The 19,414-nt window shown below is 44.1% G+C and overlaps 2 protein-coding genes across 3 annotated transcripts in view; one reads left to right on the forward strand and one right to left on the reverse strand.

The window, feature by feature from the left end:
• Cacna2d3 (calcium voltage-gated channel auxiliary subunit alpha2delta 3) overlaps positions 1-19,414 on the reverse strand; it is an 816,591-nt gene that overhangs the window by 108,655 nt on the left and 688,522 nt on the right. The gene's annotated exons all lie outside the window — the stretch shown is intronic.
• Positions 7,704-18,713, forward strand: Lrtm1 (leucine rich repeats and transmembrane domains 1). The gene is made up of 3 exons (XM_031361419.1): positions 7,704-8,082; positions 11,059-11,655; positions 16,982-18,713. The coding sequence occupies exons 1-3, from the start codon at positions 8,040-8,042 to the stop codon at positions 17,419-17,421; spliced, it is 1,080 nt and encodes a 359-aa protein (XP_031217279.1). The 5' UTR covers positions 7,704-8,039; the 3' UTR covers positions 17,422-18,713.

Below are 19,414 nucleotides of genomic sequence, written 5' to 3' on the forward strand. Positions count from 1 at the left end.
TCTCTCTCTCTCTCTCTCTCTCTCTCTCTCTCTCTCTCTCTCTCTCTCTGTCTCTCCACAAGTTGTATTTCAAGCACCTTCATGATAGAAGCAACTGGAGGCCCTGGATAGAAACTTACAAACATAAGCTAACGTAAGCTGTCTGTCAGGGGAGCACACACTCAGTTGATTTTCTCCTTGGCCTCATTAGAATCACAAATGTAATGTTGACAACACATGAAGGAGCTGGCTTGTTGAACACAAATGTTTCCACTCCTATCAACCTCCAGACTCTGATAGTCATGCCGCACGATGAAAGCTAAACAGCCCCAGGGAGATGACTACATGCTCTTTCTAATTATGTGGGGATTGGATAAAAGGGCCTCCTAGGGACAAGGACTGAGCAGGACAGAGAATGGCTGGGTGGGGGTCTTCAGGAAAACCTCAAGCATACAATAGGTTGCCCAATGTGGGATTCCTGAATCAGATGAAAAGGACATGGGTCACTGCAAGTGTACCAGAATGGAAAGCTGTGTTGTATGAACGCAGGCAGAGACAGACTTCACTTTCGTCAGCAAACATCCCACTAGGAGGTTGTACATGCATGTCACCACCAACAGCTTGCCTTAGAAGAGCTACTCTGATAAGCAGCATATCTGTTTACAGTGTGGACAGGCAGAGATTGCAAGGCATACCAGGCAATCACACCTATATGCCTGCTTTATAATCCCTAAAGACAGTAAACTTCACTCGTGGGCAAATTGCCCTGTGACCAGAGCTTGCCTTAGTCCTAACCATAATCCTGAACTAGATGGAGCCCAGAGTCTACTTGGTTCATATCACACAGACACAGTAGAGGTGACACTAGATAATTTATATTGCTACATGCAGATATGTTTTACTAAGATTTGAACCACATTTTAAAAACCACATCTAACCATCCTCACAAATCTGTGGCTAGGTTTAGATGCTGAGATTGGAGACTAGAGCGGTCAAATAACTCAGTCAAGCTCATATCACCAGTATTGGTTAGAAGCAACACTTGAGCTTAGATCATTTATCTAAAGTTTATGGTTTTAATTGACTGAAGATTTTTTTAATTTTTAGATTTCATTTTTATTTTATTTTGTTAGCTTTATTTATTTATCCATTTATTTTTTTAGATTTTTATGTATTTATTTTATGTATGTGAGTATACTGTAGCTCTCTTCAGACACACCAGAAGAAGGCATCAGATCCCAGTATAGATGGTTGTGAGCTAACATGTGGTTGCTGGGAATTGAACTCAGGACCTCTGGAAGAGCAGACAGTGCTATTAACCACTGAACTACCTCTCCAGCCCAGTTTATTTGTGCATATCTAAGTGTACCTGCATAAATTTATGTGTACCGTGTGCATGCAGATACCTGAAAATGTCAGAAGAGGGTGTCAGAGGCCCTGGAGCTGGAGTTATAGGCAGTTGTGAGCTGCCTCACGTGGGTGCTGAGAACAGGTCTGAGTCCTCTGAGGGAACAGTAAGGGCTCCTAACTGCTGAGCCATCTTTCTAGGCTTGGGTTTGCTTTTTTGTGTTTGTTTTTGTTTGTTTGTTTATTTGAAACAAGGTCTCACTATACATGGCATGGGGCTCTTGATGCTCCTGTCTCAGCCTCCCAAGTGCTAGGATTATATGTTTCTGTTACCATGCCTGCCTTGGGACATTATTATGTAATTAAATGTCAGGCAGATAAGCTAGGATAACAAGAAGGACTCCTCACATTCAAGATGCGTAATTGGTGGGTTTGCATATAAATCTTTCTGAAAGCAAGTGTCTTTCCTGGAACATTTTCAACAACGTGTTTGAAAGGGCTAATAGGGAGTACATTTTAAGGGGGAAAACACAAGACATGATTCACTATTGCATGACAATGTGCACACACTGAGCAATAGTTGAAAATATATGAAACATAATCTATCACAGAGTCTATCATAATAAAAGTACAAAAGCCAATGAAAATGCACAACAAAACTATATAAAGCCCTTATTTTTATGCAGAACATGAGTAAGCAATCAAACACGAACATGAATTTGATTCCAATTTATATTCTTGGGGCAGGGATAAAAGTAGCCAACCCAAAGATCTAAGTCTCTAACTTCCCAAGCTGCTATGCATCTTGATCTCTTTGTTGCTTTCATTAGTGCCCTGTTCACCAGCATCTGCCTGTGTTTACTGGCAAGCCATATGATCTCACTAATTACCTTTAATCATACTTATCTGAATCCCATCTTTACCTTCGCAGACATCTTACGTACAGGAAAAGTGCTGGAAGGGCATAGTTGGCGAGACTCGAGGCTGGTAAGTCTGTGTTTTCTCTAATCCTGACAGTACACAGAGAATGTGGCCCCAAATGGTGCTTCTAGCTCAGCCTCTTCTGCCACTGAAATTCCCAGTGGCTACTCCCAAGAGTTAGTTTCCTCCCTGGAGAAATGGGCTGCATCAAAGAAGCCCCATTTTATTCGCATTTACACACACACACACACACACACACACACACACAACCACCACCACCACCACCACCACCACCACCACCAACAACAACAATAAAGCCCCATAGGCAGCAAGCTCAGGTATATGAACTCTGATGCAATTGATATGCATTGCAAGACAGCATCTCTCCAACTTGTCAGGAACAGTATAATCTCTTTTTCCTCAACCGCACAACACCTCATTTAGTCCTGAGAAAAATGGGTGCTGAAGTATTGTGGCAAACAGTCTAGTTCTCACTAGTTTTAGGGAGGACTCGAAGTTATTGATCTCTCTTGTTTTCATGCCCCCTAACCCTCTCTCTGGCATCATATACTATCAGACTTTAAGGTAAGTTTAAGGTAATGACTGACTCTTCTATCTCTTAAATCTGAATTTCACCGTAGCTTAAGAGCAAGAGAAAATTTCAGGTGGGACACAAATCCCTGTCTTCTCCCCAGAGAAATGACAGCAGCCTCAGTTCAACACTGAACAGCCCAGAAAGGAACCTGGGGACTCATCTCCTGATGCAGCGTTTACACACAATGAAATGTGTAACTTACCGTCAAAAGGGTGGGTGGATGAGAGGGAAGGCTGAAGCAGGAGTATCTCTGAATTTGAAGCCTGCCTGAGCTGAGTGAGATGCTGTCTCAAAACACAGCAAACATCACCAAGTTCTCTGTTGTACCATCCATATGGTAGATGTGTGTGATCATCTGGCTGACCATGTGTCAGCCATAGCAGGCTGGAGAGCTGGGGCAGCAAATGACTAACCTTCTCTGTGTCTTATTCTCTATTTGGTTATCTATTTTAAGGAAGTGATATTAATAGTAAAACCATAGTGTTAGTAGCTTTTCTCATCGTTGGGATCAAATCTTGACAGTAAGCAACTCTGAGAAGGAAGGAAGAGGAGACAGCCCATCTTGGCCAAGAAAGCCTGGTAGCAGGAATCTGAGGCCATGGGTCACATTTTGTTCAGTCATGAGAGGTCGTCTGGTGCTAGAAGCAATAGCTATAGAACCCCAGCCTACCTTACTGACTTACTTCCTCCAGACCGTCTATCTTCTAACAGTTCTATAGCTTTCCTGAACAGCATCATTGGCTTCAAACACATGTGCCCATGAGGACATTTCACCAGGGAAGTACAATAACCATTATGCATTCATTTAACACAAACAGTAGGCCCACTGAGAATGGTGCAGATGTTACAGGTGGAAGGAAAATGGCATGCGAGGCACAGAGACGTGAAAGTGGTCATCTTCTAGTGACATCATGCAAATACAGTGTGAAGTCGAGGCTACAAACTCTCTCTAAAAGCCATGCTTCCTCTTGTTCCACAGAACAGATTTCTCCTCATTGCTAGATATGGTCCATGAGATTTCAGTGTTAAGTATGCTTGCTAGAACTAGCTCAGGCCACATCTTTATTGTCTTCTCCTATCTATCTATCTATCTATCTATCTATCTATCTATCTATCTATCTATCTATCTATCTATCTATCTCCTATAAGTTCAAACAGAGAGAGCAGACCCAGAGACAGAGGAGAAGCCAGCTCTAGCTCCTGCACCAGACACAGACAGAGAGACAGACAGATAGACAGAGATGGAGAGACAGAAACAGAGGTACAGAGACAGTGACAGAGAGACAGGGAGACAGAGATTATGAAGGGAAGGATGGGGAAGAGAGGGAAGAAGGGAGGAAAGAAGTTAAAGATATCAAGTTGTCTTCCCAGCTGGTATGGACTTTACACCTAGTATATCTGATCACCCAGAATTCCCAGGGGAAAGGTTTCACTCTCATCCTCATGCCTTTGAAAGGCCAACCTGCCTCCAGAGCCAAATGGAATTGCAGCCTGCCTATGTGAAGCCCATGGCCTCTTCCCTCCTCTCCTGCAGCTGTCCTTGAGTTTGGCCACCTGCCCCTGGCATCAGGTCACTGAAGCATACCTTCTGACAAGGCATGCCCTCTGACAAGGATGTAAGGATATTTTGCCATGATTTTTTTTAACCAAAGCAGACATTGAAACTGGAAGAATGACTCAGGAGTATCTGGAGGCATCAGGGTAGGCAGAGATCCCCTTAGCCCAGAAAGAGGTATCACCTTTGGGACATGAGAGGAGGCAAGCTCAAGATCAGACACAGGAATCTGTCGACATTTCCAGTATACACACAGAGCTCAGGAAGTCACCAGTGGACAGGTCATCTCCATTTTCCAGTAGATCAAATGTATCCCTACTCACTGTTTAAACAGAGGCAGCCCCTATAAACAGAGGCAGCCCCTTTCCTTCAAATCTTTCAAATGATAGCCTTAAAAATTTGGTTGCAGTGAGTTCAGTATATAGAGGATAAAAAAAAATGTCCTTTGTCTAAAATTACCACTCTTACCCAATTAACAGCATTGCTGGTTGGGTGGTCATTATTCCCTCCCTTACCCCCCATCTTCAGACAAAACCTACCCATGTGGGCAGGAATCACTTTAGACTTTTAATTTTTTTGCTACATAAATAGGATTATACAATACATATTCTCATTATAAATTGCTTTCTTTCACTTAATAATTTATTGTAAGTCTCCTTCCAGATGGATATAATTAGTTCTAACTTAGTCTTTTTAAATAGCTGTCTAAGGCTGCCTGGAAGAAAGAGCTGGTGCATGCTGGATTTCCAAACATCATCAATTTTGAGAGTTAATAATGGTTGTTGATTTATTTTTGGAGGAAGGGAACTGTTAACTACACCAATTTATGTAAGATAACATGCAACTTTAAATGAGGAAAAGAACATGTCTTTGAAGGTGGGACCATCCTGAAAGCCCAGGCTGACAAGAAGTGTGTTGTTCTGAGCTGGACATAAATAAAGTTAAGTTCCCCCTGGGGAAACTGAGGTCCTGCTAGGTCTTGGTGCAGAAGCCTCTTGAACCGCTGGCTCCCTTTTGGGGTAACGGCTTGGACCTGCACTGGCATCAGGGATCTCTTGGGGGTTGCCCTTTGCACGCACAGTTGTCTCGCCACCTCTTGGATCTGGCTCAGGAAGGGGTGGGGAAGGCGCTTCAGGCATTAGCATGCAGGTCACGCAGCCTCACTTTGTTCTCTTGGCTGAGGTCAGATGGAATAAATCAATCAGCCTTCGCATCCAAAGTCCTTCAACGTGTCCTGGAGCCTTCCAGGCCATGTGTGCTCTGGCCCAGCTTTGAGTTGCCTGTGAGAGTCTGCAGGAACAAACAGAACCAAAGAGCTCCCTGGGGCTATAAGCAGCTGCTCCCAGGAACCCATCTACTCCAGGGGGGTTCTCTGTGTTCCCAGGGCATTGGTGTTTTAGGTGGGAACAGCCAGCTCAGACTCTTGGTGAGCTACGAATATACTTTGGGAATAAAGATTCCACTTCAGATCTCCTGCTCTGCCAGAACCATGTTCTATGCTTACCATACATAACTTCATCTCCCTGAATTCTACAAATAGGGCACTGGCCTCAGAGAATCTTCAATCACCCATTAAGGGCATCAATGCAGTGCAAAGGTGGGCATCTTCCATTAGCAAAACAGCCTGATGATAACAGTACATGTTCTTCATCCTTTGACATTCCCTATAGGTGTCTTGGTCTCCCAAATCTAACTGTACTGTCAATATACCCTTTTCAGGCCTCAGAATCCAAGAGCCAGACCCAAATTGGGTCCTGAATGACATGGTGAAATAGATCCATCCACAGCAATCCAAGAAAATATTCAATCTTTCAAAGACAGCAATGTTGGCAAGCATTGTATCCTTCAAGTTCGTTCTTGCCTTCTGAACAGAATGACAAGGTTTTGACATCATCAGGCCCTAGTGCTCACATAGCTGTTTCATTTTATGCATGAGCAGAAAGGATGGTAGATATGTCATTATAGGTGGGTGGTAAGAGTTGGAGGTTAATGACAGATGCACCAGATGCAAAAGGTGTCAAAGGGAAGGATAACAGAGATAGGCTGGATAAAGATGAGTTTCCAGAAATAATAAGATGCATATGTTACAGTCTGTGAGGTGGGAAGCAGGTTGTCCACAGGAGAAAAGCATTCCCCAAGAGGCTAATCAGAGGAATCACACACCAGGTTTCATGCACAAGGGATTACCTGCCTTCCTCAGTGACCACAGTGTGGTATGAGAAGCCGGGCTTCCCCCTGGAGCTCTTCCAACGAGAGCAGCTCAGAAATCATGGGACCAGCCTCCTGGATCCTTCTAGACTTCAGCCTTCATGAAGACACTCTGGGCTAGATTTAATCCTGGATGCAATTTTGTAAAGCATTGGGTACCATTAGCCCCATATAAGGTGAGGCTTTGTATGGGTAAACTTAATCCAGATCTGATTACAGAGTTCACACTCATCTGCTCAACTATACTTCTTGGGTTTTATGTAGCCTCAATAAAAAGGAACTTTGTCACCTGACCAGTCACAGAAAGCCTGTGGAATATTCTAGAGTAGTTTAAAAAAAAAAAGAAAAAAAGACTCACTTCAGGCACTGGAAGCCCACTTCAGCCAATGGCAGGAAATCTGTACATTTAAAGAGCTGGTTCCAATCCCCATTTGGGAAGTTTACTGCATTGCTTATTGGTCGACAACCAACTTAGTTGGTGTCTAGCTCTGACTTAGCCCAGCTTTATTGTTTTATATGTGAAAAGTATTGAAAAAAGGGTCTGAGCCTCAGCATTAGGTAATGTAAAATATGAAGAAGTATTTCATGCTGGCCAAAAGATCCTTTCAATGTGTGCCAGCAGTAGTCTGTGAGTGTGTGTGTTTGTGTGTGTATGTGTTTGTGTGTGTGTGTGTGTGTGTGTGTGTGTGTGTAGCAAGCAAGCAATAGGTGAGATGTATTTATGACACTGGGGAGGAGAGATTGTAATACCTACAGAAGGAAACCATGGCTGTGGATTGCAGGGCACCAGGACCTGTCAACACAGCTAATCTCCAGGGATGTGGGCTGAATGGACCCAGGATAGCCAAAGAAGTGCCCCATGGAAACTGTCAGTCTCCAGCAGGCCAATTTGTTCTCATATTACACTCCCTGCAGGCTCTGTTGTGAGACCCCAGGTTAGGTAGGGATGTATCCTGCATCCCCCACACCCAGTGAGGGTTGACACAGCACGGTTGATAAGTCAAGAGAATGCAGGAGCCACAGCCGGATTAAGAAGGCTGTTTTATTTTGGTGCCCTGGACTTCAAGCAGATTAAATAATCAAAAAGGCCGGGCCACTGGGGTCATGTCTGAATGCTACAGCTGTTCACCAAGGTCTGACCAACATTCTTTATGTGGCTTGCTGTCTGAATGGGAGAGGCAGAAAAGATCCCAGGGAGGCTGACACTTTGCAAAAAGAGACCGGACGCAATCAAAAGACCCTCTTATGGAGAAGGACCACGGCAGACAGAGACAAGGGGACAGGCTGCTTCAATAAGTGACCTCCTGAATTTAGCAACTGCTTTCTGCACTGGAGAAAAGCCCATGCTGGATTCAGGGAAAGAGAATGGAAAGCTGGGTTCCAAGTCTGCCGTAGCCTGGGTGTGTTGACCTGTGAGTACACACGTCGGTTTATATGTTGGATGAGGGCTTGTGCTGCAGAGCCTGGGCCATGAAAGGTGAGGAGGAACGAATTCCATTGCCCCTACCCCAGAAGTCCCCCACTGAGAGAAGCAGGGATCCCCTCCAAGAAGTGTCTGTGAGAAATCAATTTTCAACCTGTCTTTCTTAAAACATTGGACAGATGTAAAAAAAAAATCTCTCTCAGTGGAAAGATAGATGTGTCACCATGCTGAGGAAGGGGGAGACGGGGCTAAAGACAAATGTGTATAGTTGTGGTGTGGACATGCAGTGGGCTTTTCAGGGGCCATTTCATAGACGACACGGTGCCTTGAGTTGGAGTTCATATATTACTTCCTTTGGGGAAGTGGGAGGCAAACTTCCCCCAAAATATTTCAGAAATATAAGCCTTTTATTAAGAGATAAATGGACTGGGTGGGTACTCTGTTCTTTAAGGATTGATTCCCTGCAGATAATTAATCCTTGTGGCTCAGGTCACAGTGATGGTGTCAGGTGATTTCTAATGGAAAGGCAATTATTTGAACTTTGAAAGAAATTAGATATCTGAAAAATTACAGCAGGACCAGGGCTGTAGACTTCTGTTTGAAGAAGGGGACTTTGATGCTCTATGTCTCTTGAACTGAATCAAAGCAAGAAGATTTCCCTTGGAAAGCTCCTCATTTTCCAGTCCTATAGGCCTGGGCACCAGCAGCAGAAGGAGAGTGGAAAGCAGAGAGATCAAGGTGTCCTACATTTGACAGTCATTCTGTGCTTCCCCTAGGTGAGGTGGAAACCAGACAACAAATAAATAACCGTCTCTTGAAAGCCTCCATGTGGATAAGCATTTTGTTTTGAATAGCATTCCATGGTCCTGTCAATTCCTCTACAATTCAACAAAATACGCTTGACACATGTATGTCGTACTTAGAAATTCAAATCCCAAGAGAGAAAAAGGGAGGGAACCTGTATCTTTAGAAAAATATCACACAACCTTTTTAAGAAAATATCAATGCTCTGTATTTTGGGGAGCAGTCAGCCACATTCCTATATAGCTGCACCATTTGTGATAAGTGAGTAGGGAATCCTGGAAGCCCAAATGCTCCTCAATGAGTTGGACACTGAGTTTGACATGGTCCAACACTTGGAATATGCCTTACTAATTAAAAGAAATGAAGAAGCTTTCTAAGTACTCATATGGATACATAGTTTTGACTAAACAGAACAGATTGCTGAATAGGATAAATGTATAATTATATTTATGTAGATTAAACAAACAAACAGTACAGCGCTGTGCAAATCCATCCCTGATTGTTGTCTCTCTTGAATATCTGGCAGAGTAATACAGCAGATAAGAATTCTCACAGATTCTGTAGACAGTCTGGGATCAAATCATGCTTGATTGTTTGTTGTTTCTGTGACTCTGGGGAGCGATTTAGCCTCTCTATGCCTGTTTTTTTTTTTTTTCTTCAAAATGCTGAAAACAAACAACCATGTTGATAAGGTCATTAGGATGGATTCATATCTATAAAGCAGTAGGATTGATCTCTGCCACGCAGTGTATGCCACCTGGTCATTTGCTATTTCCCTTATTATCTACTGCATTTTACAAAACTCAGCATAACAACATTCTATCTCAGTGAACATCTCTAGCAATTACAGAAATAAAAATCAGAGGGAATACCGAATAGGCTCATTCCAACCCATGCACAAGATATGCTCCCAATACCTCCAACTCTGGAAATGGTGGATCTTGCAGTAAGTGAAGGAAAATTGAGTACATGATGGCACCTTTACGATCTGAGTGTTTAGCTCAGTGGCAGAGCACTTGATGAGCAAGCATAAGACCCCAGGTTTAGTCCTCAGCTTCGGGGAGGAAAATCCTTAGATAACTCCAAAGATCTCAAAAGAATATTCCAGTAATATGCCATATCCCCCTATTTCAACTCAAGGTGGAAATGTTATAAATGTTTCAACTCTGCTATCCTTTATTGAATAGTATTAAGAAGGCAGGAGCCGGGGCTCAGTTGGTAGCACTAGCCTAGCAAACACAAATCTCTGAGTGTGATCCCCAGCACCACAAAATTGAGCATGGCACTACATGCCTATAATCCTAGCACAGTGACTATTGTTTTAAGTATGTCTGAGACAGAAACCGGGTTTCTGTGGGGCTTCTGTGGAGTGAGTCTGAAAGGGGCTTCTGGGAGGAAAACCAGAGGTTGTGTGCTCCACCAAAGCACTGCACTTCTCAGTAAAAAGCAAGAAGATGACAGAAGTCTGATCATCTATGAGTGTCTGGTACAAATTTCAGAAAGAAGGATATGTCTTATATTGTTTCTATTGCTCCTTGCTAAATTTTAAAACCATCATAGAAAAAAAAAAAAAAAGGAGAAAGACAATCATCACAGATTGGGTTAGACCTGCAAAGCTAGAGAGCTGTTTGTAGGGATATTCCCTAGTCAATATGGTCACCTGAATCCACATCTGATAATTGAAGTGTAAATGAATTAAGACCAAGTCAAAACTGAAAGTCAGTTCTTGGGTTGCAGCAATCACATTTTGGGAGCTCAGGAACCACAGGTGTCTATGCTGGAGGGCAGGCACAGAACATTTCTACCACCATACAGAACTCAACTTGCCTACCCTCCTCTGGAGTGGTCCTTTTAGAAATATGGGCATAGCTCTTTTGTTACCTTTCTACCTGCCACAGCTCAAACACCTGGCTCTGACTTCCAAAGGACACATGTCTCAGGATGACTTTCCCTTCTTTATTTCATGTGATATCAATCTTATACATTCTGATGACCATGTCACAGTAGAAGTCCCTTCTCCAAGGCTGCTGACAATGGCTAGCTCAGAGCTAGCCTCAGTAATCATCCTGGGTGTACTCTGTCCCCTTCTGTTAAGGGTAGAGACCTCCTTCCTAGCTGGGTGGAAGGCACTGCTGATTCAGGACCACACTGCTTGGGAATTCCTTAGCTGATGGTGACTACATTTCATACGTTGGCCTCCAACCCTCCCTCTTCTCCTTGTTTTAGGTGTTCTGCTGCTGGTTTCTAGTGTGGGTATCCTGCTCCCAAGTGTGGGCAGCTGCCCCAAGAAATGTTTGTGCCACCCATCATCAAACTCTGTGGACTGCAGTGGTCAGGGGCTGTCAAAGATCCCCCCTGACTTACCCCCATGGACAGTAACTCTGCTCTTACAAGATAACCAGATCCACTGGCTTCCTGCTCTTGCATTTCATTCTGTATCACTGCTCACCACTTTAAATTTATCTAACAACTCTCTTTCAAATCTGGCTGCAGAGGCTTTCTATGGACTTCCACACTTGCAGGTTTTAAACATAACCCAAAATTCCCTGCTCTCCATAGAGAGCAGCTTTGCCCATGCGCTGCCTGGGCTCAGGGAGCTGGACCTATCATCCAACAGCCTCAGCAGCCTCCCCACATCTCTGGGCAGGCCTTGGAAGAACCTGACGGTGTTTGCCATGCAGCAGAACCATCTTCTACATCTGGATCGTGAACTTCTAGAGGCCATGCCCAAGGTGAGGCTGGTACTTCTTAAGGACAACCCTTGGAAATGTGACTGCCACTTACTGGGTCTAAAACTCTGGCTGGAGAGATTCATCTTTGAAGGTTAGTAGTGCGTCTCTCTGTGTATCGTCAGCTTCAGCATCTCAAGAGGGTGGGGGAGGGTACAAGGGGCAGCTGTAGGCTTGTGTGTATCTTCACATGGAAGTATGTCAACTTCAGGAGAGGAGTCAGTGTCTACGGGAGTTTGGAGGACATTTTCATTTGGATGTTTACGCTCATCACAGTGTGCGTGCAGACAGCATGGACTTCTCTCTGGGAAGCATCCTCAGCTCTAATTTCTAAGTGTGATCTGGATGGTGATGTTGCTCTCTCTTCTTAGGCTAGATTGCCCCTCTTTCTAATTCTATCCAAAGATGGCTATAAATCTTATTGAATACTGGAATTAGGTCCAGAAGGCCCCCTCTCTAATCTTTAATCAGAAGCTCAAATCTGAGTAATAGACCCCAGAATATTAAGAGAGAGTAAACTTTGGAAATCACTCAGGGGTTAATAAAGGACAAAACTGCATGGTTGTTTTTTTTTCTGTTCATTATGCACCAAGTGGCTATTTTGCACTATAAAGCAAGGTGAAGCAGTTTTGAAAAAGACCATCTCGCACACCTCACAGCCTTTGCTATCAGAGAGAAAAGCTTGGCAGCCTTGATTGTCAGTCAGGGAACTGAAGCCCAGAGAAGTTCATTGATCAGCCTAAGGTTGCACAGGCAAAGAACCAATGAGAGTAGAAACCGTGACTATTGGACTTTGGCTTCGGATTCTTTCCTGATTGCTACATTGCTTCTCTGAGTACCATTCACTCATTCCTCTCCTTGAACATCCTTGATGATCCAGGCACTACCCTAGACCCAGAGAAAAGGCCAGTGAATGGGAAATACTTATCATTATGAAGGTCTCATTGGAAGGGTAAAAAAAAAAAAAGACGGTCTCTCTATAAGACAATAAATAAATGTATGCGTTCAGACTGCAATGGTAAGACAGTAAGGGGAGCAAGTGATGTTAGAAGGGAATGTGCTCCAGCTTAGATAGGATGGGAAAGTAAAGCCTCCCACGACAATGCATCCATAAGAACCAAACAATGAAAAGAAGGAACAGAAGATAACGGTGGGGATGGGGGTGCAGCAGGCCTTCAGGGCCTGGTGAAGAAGCTAGCCTGGCTTAGTGAGAGCCAGAGGAGAGAGTGAGTCAGTGGGTGGAGATAACACACAGCACATCTTGGGTGCCCGCCCAATCTCTAAACATGTGCAGAGCAGGTGCCCTGTCTGGATCGTATTCTAGGGGAGGTGGGAAGTTCTGAGGAATTCTTGTCTAGGGAACAGTATGATCTGACCACTGTGTAAAATGCCAGGCCGCTGACTCTGAGAGGGCAGAGCAAAGGCCATGGAAGAAGAGCCAGCAGGATGAAGATGAAGGTGATCTCAGTAGAGCAGAGAAGGGATGACAGTGGCCTAGACCAGGATGGCAAGAAGGGACTGGCATTTGGAACAGTGCTATGGTAGAAATGGCTGAGGGGTCAGAGAGAGTGGTGGACTGAGAGAAGCAAAGAGTAATTATGGGGGATTGTTTTGTATTCCTTTCTGCTTGGTAACTGCATAAATGGGGATGCTTTTAGCAGATAGGGAATGAGGGGAGTGGGAGACCCTGCAGGGGTGCTCAGTGGAAGGCTCAAGAAGGGGACATGTTTGAAGTTCTTGTCATACTTCAGGGTGGGGGGGATTGTTGGTGATTATATGCTTCAGCCCAGGGAGAGCTGAGGGTTGCAGTTCAATTAGGGGAGAAACAGCACCTGGTAGCATGGTCTACAGATGGTAGAAGTTCAAACTTGCCACATCACAATTTGGAAGCTTCTCAATAGTCTAAGAGCAATGGGTGCATCGCCAACTAGCCAAAGTTGAAGTTAGCTCTCAAAGGCAACTATATATCTTAGTCATATCCTTCTGATAGGTCAAAACCAAAACCAAGAATGTCTGGAGGTGAGGTGGCTAGAGCCATTACTTTCTGGATTAAATCATAGGCATGAAACAGACCATCCCAGGAAGAGCATTTTCATCAAAGAAGAACATTGTCCAATGCAAATCAATATGCAGTTTCCAGACCTAGGACACCTGCAAAGTAATGTAAGGCAAGGATAGTATTCTCCTACTCAGCGATAAACTTATGTGTTGGAATGTGTTTGTCTAGCATGTAGTGCTACCAAGCAGAAGTTGATAGTATTAGGGCTGACTTTGGTCCCTTGAGCCAGCAGTGTGGTTTAACTTTCCTTTATAGCAATGCTTCTAAAGTGCAGATAACGGTGTTTTTCAGAGGAAGGTAAATCAGCTCAGGGTACCATAATCTAGTGTCCCAGCATCAAGAAAGGAAAAATACTAACTAGATACAAGACACGGGAGATGGTCTGCTTGTGCACACACTAAGCCTAAAACTAATGCCTAAAACTAAGCTAAGGGAGCAGATGCTAGTGTGAACCTTCATAAACAACTGCAAACACTGAAGGTATCAGTCAGAGCAGGGTGATTAATGTTAGAGATCACCTGATTTCAGTCATCTGTACTGAAGTCTATTGCTTACCCATGCCTGAGTCCAGGGGACCTGGGAGTGAGACCTGCATCCCAGGTCTCTATTCCACACAATCATTTGGGCACATAAGCCTCCTTTGGATGGTGATGTCATTGACTTCATCACATGACATTTAAGGTCGTCACCCAACACAGCACACAGAGGAACATTGTGGGGAGTCTGTGTGCTGGAAGTGGGCAAAACCCAGTCATATGGCTTCAAATGAAACCCGAAGAATTGGAAATCTTAGGATCCTGTAGGCCCAAAGGCAAAACAATTTGCTTTGGTTGATGTAGAATAGACTACCCTATACCCAACTGTGCATGCAGGTTGGTAAGTAGTCATCCTTTATTCACGTAGGAACCTATACTTTGATGTTCATGGTTAACTGTATAATAGGTACTCTGAGCCGGGTACGGTACAGCCACGCTGAACACTTGACATAATTTATCTATCCAGAAAAAACTTGAAAAGCAAATTTCATTATTATGCCTCTCCTCCTTTCCAGGAATGCAAGCAGAGGCTCAGAGTGAGTAAGGAACTTTCCAGAACTTCACAGCTAAGTTATATAGAGAGCTAATATTTGAACTCACTTTCTTCTAAGACAGAGGTGAAGTGCTATCGATGTCAGGTGGGGACTGTTGAAGGTCAAGGATTGGAGCTTGCTTTTTTAAGTCAAAAAGGGAGAGGGGCCCTCATGCTGCAACCAGTAGATTTGTCTCTGGGGTCACGGCCCCTGACAAGGTGGTAGAGGTGGGAGGAGGATCCTGGCTAAGATCACAGCTGCACAGGAGGCTACTGAGACAGTGCCAGGCACAGGCCACACCTTCCTGCTGTGTCTGGGTGTTCACCTTAGGCCCATCCTTTGCTCCGAGTCTCAAGGCTGTGGATCTTAGCACAATACTAGAGAGGAAAATGGATACAGAACAAGAATGTGCATGGAGTGTCTACACATTTACACCATAGCTGAGGATAACATTAGCCAGTGAAGCAGCCTGGCGTAGCAGTCTGGGTTCTCTTATGGAAGCTCACGATGCTTTGGTTAGATGAAATGCTTTTGCTCCCCCAGGGTATCTGGCTCTCTAGCCTTCTGTCTTGTCAATAAAGGCCACCATAGCCAGGTGCTAAGGAAGATAAGCTCCTACAGAGGCTGAGCCTCTCATCTCAGCCCAGCTGAGTGAAGCCCTTGGCTCAGCTGGAGCAGCCACCTGAGCCCTCTCGCCTTCGAGAACACCAGTTTCTAGGCTCAGGAAACTCCTCTTTGATCTTATTGCTTTAAAGCTGGGATACATGCCTGAAGGTATTGCTGACAAAGCCAGGAGAGGCCCAAGGGAGTCTAGTAATGTGTCATTCAGTTTTAAGCAATGGCAGCAGAAGGAGTGTGTATTTTGTCCCTGTCACCAGCCCATAAACATACTATATGTTGTTCTTGGTCTTTAAGTAACCCATCTTCTTGGGCCTCATGACATTTACTACTTTGAGTGCCAAATAGTCCAAGGAGTTATTAAACGTGGGTTTGGGTAACTGATTCCTTGGAGCATCTATGGTAGTTATCCTCCCCTGGAGTACTGGACTCCACTTCTTCACCTTGGCCTTTGTAACCAGGTGTTTCTGGGTCATGTGATAGCTCTTACCTCGTGGAGTGGCCCTGTCTATTTGTAGGGCACTTACAACCTTATCTTAAGATGATTAGATAGGAAGGGTAAGCATATATATATATATGTATATATACATATATATATATATGCTTATATACATATATATCCCAAGCCCTAAATTACTGTGTAGTAGTATGAGACAGTAACACTGAAGTGGCACCCACCATATGTACTTTTCTGGCATTAACTTACAACAATTCCCTATGATGTCTTCTAAGAATCTGTAATCTGTATTTGCTAAGGGAGCATGGCACCCTCCCCTGCTGAGATTTTTAGGGAAGCCTGAGAGAAAGTAACCATAGGACCTATGAGTCCTGTCAGTCAAGTAGGCTTTTCTGGTACTTCCCTGGTCCCAGAACAAACCAGAGAAAAAGAAGTAGAGAGGAGGGAGTATCCTGGGGACTGGGATTGGGTGTTGACTTATCCACTCACGCCCTGTATGGATTTTAAAAAGAATTCCCCATAATATGGGGGGAGGGGGGAGACTTTGAACTGTCAAGTCAGACACAATTGGAATGTTCTGGTGGCAGAAAATGTTAAGAAGTTCATTCCCATAAAGTCAAATAGCGTACCAGTGGTTACACAGGCCAGGGTGAAGAGGTAGAGTCCAATACTCCATGGGAGGATAGATGCCCCAAGGAATCAGTTACCCAAACCCACGTTTAATAACTCCTTGTACTATTTGGCACTCAAAGTAGTAAATGTCATGAGGCCCAAGAAGATGGGTTACTTAAATACCAAGGGCAACATATAGTGTTGTCAAATGTTCAGGTACACAAAACTCAGAAAACACCATTCTGCCTCTCTAAAGAGTGTTGAGACATAGAGTCTTTTGAATTAGCATACAAATGACAACAGTGAATATTCTATCCGTTCTTTGATTTTTTTAGTGGGAATCCAGCAGGAAAAGATTCTTGTGTGATGGCCAGTGGGTGGGAGGAAGGCTGGAGATCACAGTGTCCTTAGATGTTGGGCCCTTACATTCTCTGTCAGCATAAGCCCAGTGATCTCTTCAGCTTTTATATGATATTAAGGTAACTTTATATGATATTAAGGTAACAAATTCTCAGCCATAACTAGTTTTCTACTTAGTCTGTGGCAGTCTTTGGAATTCTGTTGTATCAAAGCTCCATCATGGCTCTTTGCTTTGTTTCTTGAAGGGGGAGAAACAGATGGTGCCATCTGCAGGCTGCCTGAACCCTGGAAGGGAAAGGACCTCCTTTCTATTCCTCATGAACTATACCAACCTTGTCCTCTACCTTCTCAGGATTTGGCACCCTCACTAGTCCAGCAGCCTAGTGCCACCCAACAAGATGCCCAGAAGTCTCCTGAGAATAGCTCAGGACAGCAAGATCCCTTGGAGTGTGAGACCAAACCTAAACCAAAGCCAACCAACCTGCGGCACGCTGTGGCCACTGTGGTCATCACTGGGGTGGTATGTGGGATCGTATGCCTCATGATGTTAGCAGCTGCTATCTACGGATGTACCTACGCAGCTATCACAGCCCAGTACCAAGGGAGACCCTTGGCACCAACCAGGAAGTCTGAGAAGATTGGAAGTAAGGAACCGATGGAACTGATGGACACTTCACCAGCCTGAGAGTCTTCATGTCCCAGGCCCCCTTGATCACTGAAGGCCAGAAGAAATGTCTGAGTGTGCCTGATGTGTTCACAGCTCCTGTCTGTCCCACGTTTTATCTTCCAAAACAACTAAGGAAAAAAAATGTGTCCAAAAAATAAAACAAAATACTCAACAGGAAGAAATTTATGCTGCACCTTTTAAATACCATAGATAAAATAGAGACGATCATATCTTGCAACTGAGAAGATATGACAAGAAGTCTATGTGTAGGAACAAAAAGAAGAGCAAAGCCATCTCTTTTAGGTACCTGTCTCTGGACTAAGCTGGATTCTGCAGAGCAACAAGAATTCTGACATGTGTGCCAATAGGCATTTTTAGGAGCTCTAGGGGCCACCACTTGGAGTGCCTGGGAATAGGCTGGTGCTGTTTCCCAACTGGTACTGCATGCCTCTATTATTCCAGTTCATGCTAGACTGGTGGGATGTTGAGATGTTGCGTATGTTACACATTTAGTGAAAATGTCTGTTGGTTGGGAATTTCATAGCTGGCCACAAGAGTCAGATTATATTTAATTTTCTAAGTCAGAAAACCATTTGGGGCTCTCTAAGCAGCAGGGGAAGATGAAGGTTCCATGTCTGGATAATGGGACTCAGGCCTGGAGCCTGGGCAAGGTTTTGATGGGAAGGAACACAGAGAGAATGGTAAACTAGAATACAGAACAGATACCATCAAGAGGTCATGTCCACCAACTGGAACCTTACCTTAGAACTCTCCCAGCAAGGATGGGTTTAGATTAGGCTGAATGGCAGTTGTGTCTCTGCATCAGCATCTGCATCCGCAGTACACAGAGGGCATGGATTTGTACAGCTACACCCACGCATAAACACCCTCAGAGCAATCAGCCTACCCACTAATGAAAGGCAGCCGTGTCGGGTGGGAGCCAGTAGCTGTTGGTCACCACCCAGATTGTATGATCAACACTCTGGGATAGGAAATAAGATGGAAGTTTGAGGGGGAGGGGGAGTTACTGGGGGGGGGGTCGTGGAACTCGAGGTGCTCGGGGACAGACATCCTAGCTAGTGCCTCTACATGGCTTTAAAAAGTTCAGGTATGGCTTGCAAAGTCCGCAGACTTGGTCTGAGAGAGTTGCATGCAAAGTGAATTTTTATAAATCGAATCATCATTTTAATGCAGCAGGGGAGCTCGCTATTTAAAGGAACCTTTCATGGAATCTTTTCTGTAATGGAAATAATTGGCTCCAGATTGATGCATTTTTTTTTCCAAATTTGCATTTCTATGCTAGGGTTTCTTAAAGTGGAATATACCTATACCTACTCTTTCTGTTTATACTACAGGCACTTTTTAGGACTAGAACTCTTTTGCACAGGAAGAGAGCACAGAGGAGTTAAAGACATGTTAAAAGCAGAAAATGACAAATATGGGCCAAGCTGTTCCTCTAGAGCCCATGACAGACATTGCTAATCAATCCCAGCTCTTTTCCCAGCTGAGCCTCAAATATACCACAGATGGTTTCTTAAGACAGCACTATAGGCAACCAGAACTAATCAATTGGAGTTGGTTCAAAGGATAAAGCACATTTGCCATTCAGGGTACTGGCTCGACTTCACCCCTCAAGGCCATGTAAAAATTGGTTTGGATCCCCAGTCGGTTGTCTATTCCTCAACTGGAATACAAATGGGACATGCACATGTTGGGATGGACAGATGTCTAGTGTGCTATAAGCAATGGAAACCTTGTATATACCAGTAGGCTAAGGGCAGACTGTCTTTTGGGAGTCTCAAATTAGCTAGATAATTTTTTTTTTTTAGAAGAAGTTTAATTGTGAATGGCCACAATGAAACCCATTAGTGTATGTAACTGATATGCATTAATAATTACAATGTGGAAAAGAACAGAACACCAAGAGTTCCCAGAGAAGGCCCACGGCTGCATGGCTGTCATTTGCCCTGACACCTCCTCTCTTTTATGCCAAGGTAGCTCAATTCAACTG

This window comes from Mastomys coucha, unplaced genomic scaffold (genome assembly GCF_008632895.1).
Source record: "Mastomys coucha isolate ucsf_1 unplaced genomic scaffold, UCSF_Mcou_1 pScaffold9, whole genome shotgun sequence".
Lineage (NCBI taxonomy): Eukaryota > Metazoa > Chordata > Mammalia > Rodentia > Muridae > Mastomys > Mastomys coucha.

Coding starts and splice junctions, on each gene's coding strand:
- Lrtm1 (XM_031361419.1), top strand. CDS start 8,040: ATGTTGGATGAGGGCTTGTGCTGCAGAGCCTGGGCCATGAAAG. Junction 8,083..11,058: donor CAGAGCCTGGGCCATGAAAG/GTGAGGAGGAAC, acceptor TCCTTGTTTTAG/GTGTTCTGCTGCTGGTTTCT. Junction 11,656..16,981: donor GGAGAGATTCATCTTTGAAG/GTTAGTAGTGCG, acceptor TGTTTCTTGAAG/GGGGAGAAACAGATGGTGCC.